Here is an 11092-nt window from a genome sequence, read left to right on the forward strand (position 1 = left end):
GGATGCAGAAATCCTTTCACTGCATATTTGGCTTCTGCTTTCTGTGGTTTTCCTGTAATGATGGTTCATCACATTTCATCATATTTTTTCTTTTTTTCATATGAACAAAAACTTCCTACCTCAGTGGAGGTGCTCAATATTTGCTGTTTCTGAGTATTGTGTGGGCAGAAACTTGATATCAATGTGAAGGTCTAAGGGTTCCCTAAAGGGCTTTAGGTCTGTCCCCTGGCATTCCCAATAATGATGTTCTGCTTTGAAAAGAGGCATGGCAAGATCCAATAATAAGCTCACCATAGTGGGTTCCATTGAGTGGTAAATCCCCTCTATTCTGAGGTTTGCAAATAGGACAATTCATTACATATGCTTTTCTTGAATAAAACTACAGTGGAAGACAGATGTGCTTTTATTTTGTTCTGGATTGTTCTTTGGCTTTTTTCTTTCCTTAGTACATAGAGAAAAACTTTTTAATATTTAAGTGGGATACTTGCTCATCCATGAATCAATGGGATTTCTTGGGCCAAGAACTATCTATAATTGATTTTAAAATACAAAAAGCCATGGGTCAAAAAATAAGTGGAATTTAAATCACCTTGTAGAAACACAGAGTTTGCATAATGAGGTGAGGACTGGTCTAGGAATAAGGAGTGCTAGGTGTATGTCTCCTGCACTATTATTAATGTAGTAAACTATCTAATCTTTTTTGGTCTTGGTTTTTTAATTTATAAAATTGTGTTAACAGTATTTCCTTATTTCAAAAGGTTGCTGTGAGGTTAAAATGCAATAATATATATAAAATACTAAATGTTACCTGTAACTATTTTATCTTTCTTTTGCAAAGGAGAGACAGGTTTGCCCTTGTGATATTGAATTTGTATTCTGGAGAATTATCATTAGACATGATAAATTTGCATTGACTACTCCAAAGGACTTCTGGACACTGATAGAGGAATAGTTTCCTTAACCTAAGAGTGTCTGGATTAAGGCAACATTACTCAAGTATCCTCTGGTTAATGGACCCTGTTATTTTATTATCTTTGGCAGAATAATGAAGCTGATGAGATTTGATGTTAGTACTTTCCCATATTTCTCCCCCTGGTCCTTGACCACTCTATCCAGAGTGCCCCACCACAATATTCCACCTGCTCTCCTGGTCCTCATATTTGGTCTCTATCTCCATTTTGCATATTTGTAATTATTTACATATTATCTAGTCCTTTAGATTTTGATCTTGCTTTGAACATCTAACAACTTGCTATTGAATAAACTTCCATTCTAAGGATCTGAGAAGTAGCATTTGTGTTTTAACAGTTGGTATATGGAGAAAGTATCTTCAAACACAGAATACCAGAGGTGGAAGGAGATTTCTGGATGATCTAACCCACCTCTCTTATTTTACAGAAGAGAAAAGTAAGACTTTTAGAGCTGAAATGATATGATTAGTAAGTGGCAAAATCAGGACTCAAAACCTCTATTTTATGATTATAAGTTCGATCTTTTCACTAGAAATGGCTGTTTGTTAGTAGGAGCTCTCACTCTTTGGCCCCTCAAGTATCACCCCAAGCATAGAAGGCCAGTCTTTTGACCAACCCATCCAGAATGTGGTTTCATTGAAGATTTTCACTTTTTCTACTCTGACAGTCAAGCAACAAAGTTTTATTACAAGTCAAGAAACTGAAACATTCATTATTAATTTCAAAGTCTTACCTCCTACAAGACGAAAACTGTCAGATGGCTGAGGGATGGGTTCCTGAAGGAACAAAAAGAAGCCAGGAATGAAGGATGTCATTCAAACTTAATATTACATGCTTCTTTTAAAGTACTATGTCTTTCTTCAAATGTGTTTTTTCTTCCTGATATGAATCCTTTAATTGTCCAAAATATGAGTATATACTCATATATACTCTAGTCAGGACCTGATCAGTCCGAAATCTCTTATTATGTCAGGTTGTCCCTCCTGGCTATCACTAATGTCCTTCACTGTTGCCTCCCTGTGTTTCAGAGGTGACTGTGAGGTTAAAGATGCTGAGTTAATGGGACACAAACTCTGATAAATTGGCAAAGATCTGAATGTAGGCAGAGCTGTTATGAGCAATTTTGGGACTTAGGCCAAGCAGTAGAAAATACCCCCTAGGCCTGCAATGCCCTCAAATCAATTTTGTAATTTGTTTTATAAAGATATTACAAGATATAATTAAGACAAATTCAGTTGAGCAAGAAAGGTGACCCCCAAGACTTTGGTCCTTAATAGACACCTTAGGATACCAAGCCAAAGGGAGAAAGTCCAGTTCTTCAAAGTGAGAGGAAACCTTTATCATCAGGCCCTCATGGGAGTCCTGAGGACACTAAACATTGGACCTCTGGGGTAAATAGGGCTGAGTTGGATAAAGAAGGAACTTACCTGGGGTGTGGATGCTAAGAGGGTATACCTGTGTAAAGGGTAAGTAGTAGCTTCCAATTTTACTTGCTAATCCTTGCTAAAGAAAATAAACTTAGTTTTTTCCCCTATGTAGTTGAATTAATATAAGTGCTATCAAGATGAAAAAAAAATAACTGCTACACTCTTTGAAAATTATTATTTTAAGTTTTGTACTCTAAAATTGGTAAAAATCAAGCCCTACTCACCTATGACTACAAGCTCATCTGTGCTAATGATCAGCAAAGCCAGATTTAAGTAGGCTTGTCACTAGCAATGTAGCCATTAGATTAAAACTTTGTTAACTCTTAAAGAATTCACAGAATCACAAAAAACTCAGAATTGGAAATAATTTCAGGAGCTATGTAGTCTAACCCTTACCTAAGCAGGGATTTCTTCTTTAAATCTCTAAGAAGGCAACTAGCTTCTATAAGAAGATTTCTGATTTAGAGGAACTCACTGTAATTCATTTTACTTTTGAATAGCAAGCACCCAGATTCTCATTCTGATACCTTGAAAGATCCAATTTTTGATGAATGTGGATACTCCTATTAACAATGCAGACTGTAACTTAGCAAGGACATTGACAAATTGGAGGATGGCCAGGGGAATTTTTTTTCCCCTTGCTTCAAGCTTAAATCAGTTTTTCTACAACTCAAGTTCTGGTTCAATATTTAGTTCTGCCATCTGGACCCAAGCAGAATTAATAGAATCTCTCTTTGCCCTGATAGCCCTTCAAATATTAAAAGACAACTGTCACATACTGTTGCCCTACCTCTACCCTTACCACTATGGCATTATTTTCTTTTCCTCTGATACTTACAATCTGTATAGCCTTGGACAAATCACTTTACCTCCCCTAGCCTCATTTTTCTCATATGCAAAATGAAGAGCTTAGACTAAGTGGCCTTTAAGATCATTTTCCATCCCTAGATCTATAACCTTATGAATACAAAATGTTCCCACTTCCTTCAGTTTTATAGGATCATAGACCTTAAACTAGAAAGGATATTTATGAATTTCTTTATCATTCTCATCACTTTCCTCTGTGCTCCAATTTAATATCTTTACAAAGTTATGGGTTTTACTAGTAGAGGGAATTAAGTATATGTTTTGACCCATATGGATCAAAACCTGAATCTCAAATTGAAAATCCTATAAAGGGCTTCCTGTATAAGATTTATTAATTAGAGATATAAAAACATTCTTGTGGTTGAATTAAGCATAGCTTAAAACAACAAGAGATAATGCTTGGTAAGGGAAAGTTTGGGATTTAGAATCTGAGGTTGTCATCCTTAGTTCTTGAAAGGAAATGAAACAAAGAATTACCAGGTGGTATTTCCCAGAAGGGTGAGTTATTTGGAAAAGACGATTTGATTGTAGAATTTAACTATAGCTCTTTTACTTTCCCTGACCATGCTACTTAGCCATTTCCTGTCCATGGTGATATCTAAACAGTTAAGAATGATTAGAAAAGACTAAAAGTAAGCTATTTTGTTTACCTATTTGAAGAGCTGTCCTATGGAATAAGGAGTTGATTTGTTTTAGTACATAGCTCCAATAAATAGAATTAGTACTACTAGTCAGTAAGTTATAGGTCTACTATATAAAAGGATGGTCTTTCTAAAAAAATCAAAGATATTCTGTAATGCAAAATACTGCCTCACAAGATAGTAAGCTTCTGTCCTAAATTCTGTGAAAAAGGAAAGGCTTATGAATTCTAAGCAACACAGTGATCAACCCTAATTCCAGAGGACCAATAACAAAGAATACTACTTCTAATAGCAAGTGGTCTAACTAACTTACATGTATATATAATTATGGTTTTGATTTCATAAGTTCTTCCTTCGGAACCTTAGTTTCCTCCTCTCTAAAATATAGGTAGGAGACAAAAATGTTGACTAGATAACCTTAGATTCTTAGAGAGTTTATGATTTTATGAGCTAACTTTACCAACTGATATATTTCTTTTTAGAAGTCTTTAGAAGCAACAAGTAGATGATGTTGTAAATAAATGACACTTCGTTTTTATTAGTGCATTGGAGTGGGTGAAAGTGAATGAAATTCTAGCTAACTTCTGAGCACAATAAGTTGACTTCTTATTTAGCTATTCTATATCCTATCATTCTGTCAGAACCCTGCTCTTTGATTTCAAAGATGATAGTTTGTTCTCTGATAAATTATTCATTTGTAAGATGCTAATATTTGAGAAAGTAAACCTAATTCAATTTCAAAAGGCCTACTATATATCTAATATGAACAGGACACTGTGTAGGACTGGGGATTAATCTGTAATTCCTCTTAGACCTGTTCGCTTTTGAATAAGGAAAGGCTTTTTGGAGGTACAGTCTTAAAACAGCTACATGTGGTTTTGTGGAAAGTTCCTAGAAGGAATCATAATCACAAGTCCTGAGTTTAAATTATAATTGTTGTTCAATTGTTTTGGTCATGTTCAACTCCCCATTTGGAGTCTTCTTAGCAAAGATACTGGAGTATTTTACCATTTCCTTCTCCAGATCATTTTACAAATGAAGAAACTGAGGATTTAATGACTTGTTCAGGGTCATATAGCTAATGAGTATTTGAGGTCAGTTTTAAACTCATTTCTTCCTGACTCTAACTCACATTTTTATAAGTATTTAAAGGTACTATGAAATAGGCAGTGTGCAATGTGAGTATTCTCATTCTTATTAGAATATTCTTATATATTACTAGAATTCTTATAGATGAAGAAACTGAGGCTCAAAGAGGTTTGAATGACTTGCTCAGGGTCATGCAGCACTTTCAGATTCAGACATACAGATTCCCAACTCCACTCTTCTTTTTTCCTAATTTAGTGACTAAGCTGACTCATCCCTTCTTTGCATCTTAGTTTACTCTGAAAAATGAAATAATGGGCTAGAATAAAGATGCTGACAATGTTACCATACAATGCTTCTTTCCACCATTTTTATGAGAAGAGCAAATAGAGAATTTGGGAATTTTACTCTGATGGCTAATTTTATTAGAGCATGGTTGTTGACTCATATACATATAATATATGTATATGAACATATAATTTGTAACTGAGTCAATTTCTTTAAGTGCTCCCATTCTTCCTCTTTTGGGAGAGTGAGTTAGAGTATGCACTGAAGTCTTTGAAGGTGGAGGAGATCTGGACAATGCATGTGACTTTGTCTCTTACCTAAAGGAATTTCTAATTGATAAAAATGAAAAGGTCAAAGACCATCTCATTCAATCTCCTGTTCTGTTCAGGATCAACTGGATCAATGGTCATCTGCTCTCAATCCACCCAAATATAATCCTTTAAGTTCTATATTAGTCCTATATCTATAAGTCCTTACAGACCTGTGAGATTGTAGTGCAAGTATTTCCCCCTCAGTTTTACATATGAACAAACAAAATCTTAGGGAGATGATGTGATTTTTCCATGGTCACAGTGTAAACTTTTGAGTTAAAATCTCCAGGGAAGGAAATGGGCATTTGTTAGGTACCTATTATGTGCCAGGCACATATGTAGTTTGTCAGCATTACATCATCTGATCCTTACAACTATGCTGTCATATAGGAGATATTATTATCCTCATTTTACAAATGAGGAAACTGAATCAGACAGAGGCTAAATGACTTGTCCAGAGTCACACAGCTCTTCAGTATCTGAGACTAGATTTGAATTCAGGACTTTCTGACTTCAGACTCATTAGTCTATCCACTGAGCCACTTAGCTACTTCTAGTTTAAATGAAGGGATGAATTAAGACTTTACTTTATGTTCAATATCCATGTTTTATCACAGTGGTGAAGAATTCCGAATATCTAGAAATGGAATAAACCTTAGAACCTAACAGGTAGAATATTAGACCTACTAAAAATGAAGTAAAGCAAAACCTTTGCATTTGTCTAGTTTAATCGCCTCATTTTTTCAATGAAGAAACCAAACTCCAGAGAAAGGAGATAGTTTACCCAGGATTACAGAGTGTATTGTCAGAGCAATCACTAGCATAGGTCACCTTTGTCTTAGTAATGTATTTCATTCACACCTTTGGACTACACAAAATGATGTTCAAAATTTATTGTATCAAGATTCCCTATGTGGCTTCTCAAGTCTTATTCTGAAATCTAATTCAAGACAACAGCACTATAACTCCCAGATGGCAAATGGAGCTTTTCCCAGGGTCTCCACATAGGAAGGCAAAGCAAGGGGAAACATTTTCTCCTTCATTGCCAATATAACCCCTGACTTCTGACTGATATACTCCAGCATGATGTGTTGTGATTATGCCTACTTCCTCCTCCAGTCCCATAGATGGGGGGCTCTATTCCTGCAGGAACCTTAACCCCCAACACCTACTTGGTGAAGCTATATTCTCTGGAAAACAGCCACCCTGAAGAGAGCCTGTTTCCTGCCTGCTTCTCTTTTTCTGTCCATAAGAGTCAGAGAATCTCAATTCAAATCCCGAATCTACTACTTCCTGCCTATATGACCTTGATCCAACCATTTAAGCTCTTTAGGCCTCCATTTCCTTAATTTAAAAAGTAAGAGAGTTGAAATAGATGAAGATATGTTCCAACTCTATTTCTATAGGCTTTAGTCACTTGAAAGTGCTTTCTATGCATTATTTTATTTAATCCTCTCAATTATATGAGGAAGATACAATTATTATTCCAAGTTAAGAGATGAGATGCTATCAAATTTAGGTTTGTACTTTAAATATGTAAATATGACTTTTTAGAGCCTAGTTTCTTCCAAAAAGAAAAATCTGTGTTTGGAACCCATGTTCTAACAATTGATGCTTATTCTATGTGGGATATAGTTGGTATCACTGAAAAATGTTGTGAAAATGTGATGCGAAGGAAATAGCACCAGAGCAAGAGCAGCACACCAATTATTATAAGACAGTTTGGGATCTCTGTGATGAATGAATTCAGCCCTCTGTGACCAAAGTGACTTGAATTAGTTTTGAGAGAAACTGCTAACTAGATCATACCAAAAAAAAAAAAAAAAAAAAAAATGTCTAAAATCAGTATTTAAAACCCAGTCTAAATGAAAACAAGAAAACCAATACCTTTTTGCCTCCTTGTCCTTTCTCCTTTACTCTAATAATAATCCTTTCTTCTTCTGGACTGAATGAAAGCCATGGAGCAAGTATAGGAAGAGCCTTTCTGCATTTATAGGACGACAATGCAGTTCTTTAGTGTATCGTGACATCTCTAAGGGGCACCTTAGGAACCATGTAGCAATGGGCTTTCCTTGTTCCAGCCATGGCCCTAGCATGTACTGTCCAAAGTAAAGGCTATGTTTCCCTGCCAGGAGCTAATTGTTGTCCATTCTTTACTCCATTCAAGTAATGTCCTGGATGATAGAAAGAAGCATAGAGATAACTTTGGCAGTGTCTTTCGAGACCATCCAGCTCATCCCTTAATTTTACAGAGAAGAAACTGAGGCCCAGAGAAGGGAAGAGACAGCTTATTCACTAAATTAGGAGAAAAGAACAAAGGAGTTTAAAATTAGGAGATCTGGGTCTGAAAATACTATATGACCCTGAGCAAACCACTTAAATCTCTTTGAGCCTCAATTTTCCCATCTATAAAATAAGAATGAGAATATTTAACAATGTACATTACCGACCTCAGTGTTTTCCTCAGGAAAGTGCTTTGTAAACTTTAAAAATAATCTTAAATGAGAATTATTATAATTGGAACTCAGGTCTCTAGAGCTGTCAATGGTTCCTTCCTTAAAACACTATATGTTTCCCTCATTAGGAGATTGGTTTCCCTCTCAGTCTTTTGCTAGTAATTGCTCTGGCTTTTTGTAATTGACTGCCTTTCTGCCAATATTTCTTTTTTTCCTCCAACTCAAAACTTTCTGTTTATAGCAATCTCTTTCTCTGGGTCAATATCTCTCATCCTTTCCATATTTGTCTGGGTCAATCTCAATCTCCCTCCCCACCTCCTCTCCATACAACTTCTTTCTTGCAAATAATCATAATTTTAGAAAATTAGTATTCTTTTCCCATCATAGGACCCCCTCCCCATCCCTATCCAGGGATCAGGAAATAGGTGTTCAAGTTGATAGCAGCTGAGGACATACAGAGCAGCTTTTGGGACCTAATTCACGAAGATCATTCCTTTTCCATGTTACATGGTTTAACAGGGGCATAAACTTGAATTGAGGATAAGTTAGGCTGGAGTTACTACCTACATAGCTGAGGTTATCTCTGCTCTTAAGGTAGATTCATTGGTGGGTTCATTGTAGGAATTATATTCCCTTCCTCTAGTCTCTCTAGACAAAATAAAACAAAGTTTACCCAGACAGTCATCTCTCTATCTAAGCCTCAAAGAGGAGAATATAGTACAATACATTTTAATACTAGTTGTCCAGTTTATTTTCATAAAATTTTTACTATCCATTTCCTTTATAGGTATTTCCTCCCTTGTTCTGAATACACACCCATATATATTAATTAATGGATACGCCATTGGTCAATTACCCATGACTACATCTTTTTAAAGCTTATTCAAATACAATGATTTCAAGTTTTAATTCCTCTATATAGCTTTCCCTGAACTCTCTAGCTCATAATGCAGATTTCCCATTTCTTTGAACCCCTCAGGAAATTAGTGTGAATTTGACTCCCTATATACATTGTTGAGGGTATTGTTACCTATACACATGATCTCTATAATTAGGCATGTATATAACCTATTTTTTCCTCTGTTCGTTTATAAGGTACTGAATGAGCATTTCAAGTTTGCCAGGACTTTATTGCATTGTCCCTGTAAGAGTCCTTCAGCTAAGCAGCTGCCTAACACTTCTTTGGGAAGGAAATAAAAATTTGTCCAGTCGTATAATCATTTTTTTCTAATGCATTTATACTTTCAAATAGAAAAGTAAGCTTAAGGTACAGAGAGCACAAGGCTTAATTTAAAGACCTTTCTACTGCTTTGCTTTCTGGGAAATAAGATAACCATTCTCAGTAAATGTCTATATTGAAGCAAATAGAAGAATTAAAGTTTATAATACATTTGAATGAGAATTCACAATGTAACATAAAGAATGCCACACTAGATTAAGTGACTTAAGATGTAGTCTCTTTTTGCTATTAAATGTCGTATTGATTCCTGATCTCCAATTTCTACGTCTATAAAATTATCAAGTTAAATCTTTTAAGATTTTTTCCTATCCTAGCATTCCATGTTCTAAAGTCCCTTCCATTTTTAACATTCTATATTCTAAGGTCCCTTCTTGCTCTAAAAATTAAATTCCAAGTTTCCTTCTAGTTCTAAAAATTCTATATTCTAGGGTTCTTTCCAATTCCAAAATTTTATAGTCTTATATGATAATCTGCTAAGGTCTCTTTCAGCTCTATCTTTTTAAAGTTCCTATGAACTTAGACTCTAAGCCGAAATATTTTCAGCTATATATTCCATGATTTCTTTCCATCTTCTTCGATTTTTTTAAAAGCTAGGCTGCATATATTTATACATATACATGTATATAAATGTAGCCTGTATATATACTCATGTATGCATATGTATTATATGCACTGTGTATACAAATAATACATATACAGACTTGTATAAATAAATATATATATATATATATATGTACGTGTAAATGTATACACATACGTACATACATATATACACACACAGAGTGGGAGCGACAAAGGGAGGGGCAGGGAGGCAGTGGCTCAGGAATTACACCAGGATTATTTGGGGACATTGTCCCATTTATCCCCAAGTTGAAGTTCTCTCTTGAAAACTATCTGTTTGTTTACATTGTTATATGTTATAATATCTGGGACCCATTAGTAAAATATGACTATCTGTATTATGTAATGCATGTAATCTATTGGAAAAGAACTTCTTAAGGATTGCTTCAACTTTTCGTGACAATTGATGGATGAAAATAGACATCAATTATTCACCATTCATCAATAACTTATACAAGAAAACTGCCTTAAAAGTAAACACTAATGTGTCATTTCCTCACAGATTAGAATCTAACCTTTTTTGGGGGATTGACTACAACCTTTAACAAAGCTAGATACATCAAAATCATTTATTGAAATGAATTTTTATATCTAGCTTGGGCTCTTAACTCTCAAAAAGTTACAATGAGGTTTGGCCAGTTGATTTTTAAGAAACTTTTAGTCCTTTGTCCTGAAAGATCATGAAATGTCTGTCCACTTATATTTTATGTGCTGCTCAATAAAACTAGAATATTTCATAAAACTCTGAATAATTTAATAGCATTTTAAAATAATAAGCTGTGAAGCAAGTTATGATGACCATTCCTGTGATTTGCTTTGATTTTTAGTTTTATCAATACTAAGGAAATATATTTAGGAAGATTCTTTTACAAGAATCATGCTTTGGACTTATAGTTCATAATTTTTTTATTCTGATTCTTCCTGTTGTTAATAACTTTTACTTTATTGGCTCCTACTTTAGTGATTAGTTGTCCCCTCCATCACTTTTTTTTTGTATGTATGTTATATATATATATATATATATATATATACATATATATATATATATATATATATATATGTAGACTGTTTAACTTTAGCTTTTGTTGCTTCACTTACTAGCACAGTGTGTTCTGACATATAGTAGAAGCTTATTAAATGCTTGAGGATTTTATAATTCCATAATAATATTAGTAATTGTGATG

The 11092-nt window shown here is 34.5% G+C and overlaps 1 protein-coding gene and 1 long non-coding RNA gene across 3 annotated transcripts in view; one reads left to right on the forward strand and one right to left on the reverse strand.

The window, feature by feature from the left end:
* Positions 1 to 11092, forward strand: part of LOC141557359 (uncharacterized) — a 343673-nt gene that overhangs the window by 228518 nt on the left and 104063 nt on the right. The gene's annotated exons all lie outside the window — the stretch shown is intronic.
* The window catches only part of TNFSF8 (TNF superfamily member 8), a 35987-nt gene that overhangs the window by 22935 nt on the left and 1960 nt on the right, over positions 1 to 11092 (reverse strand). The window contains exon 2 of the mRNA XM_074292896.1: positions 1705 to 1747. Coding sequence (XP_074148997.1) covers positions 1705 to 1747 — 43 coding nt within the window. The remainder of the gene's footprint in view (positions 1 to 1704; positions 1748 to 11092) is intronic.

The sequence above is a fragment of the Sminthopsis crassicaudata genome, chromosome 2, assembly GCF_048593235.1.
Source record: "Sminthopsis crassicaudata isolate SCR6 chromosome 2, ASM4859323v1, whole genome shotgun sequence".
Classification (NCBI taxonomy): domain Eukaryota; kingdom Metazoa; phylum Chordata; class Mammalia; order Dasyuromorphia; family Dasyuridae; genus Sminthopsis; species Sminthopsis crassicaudata.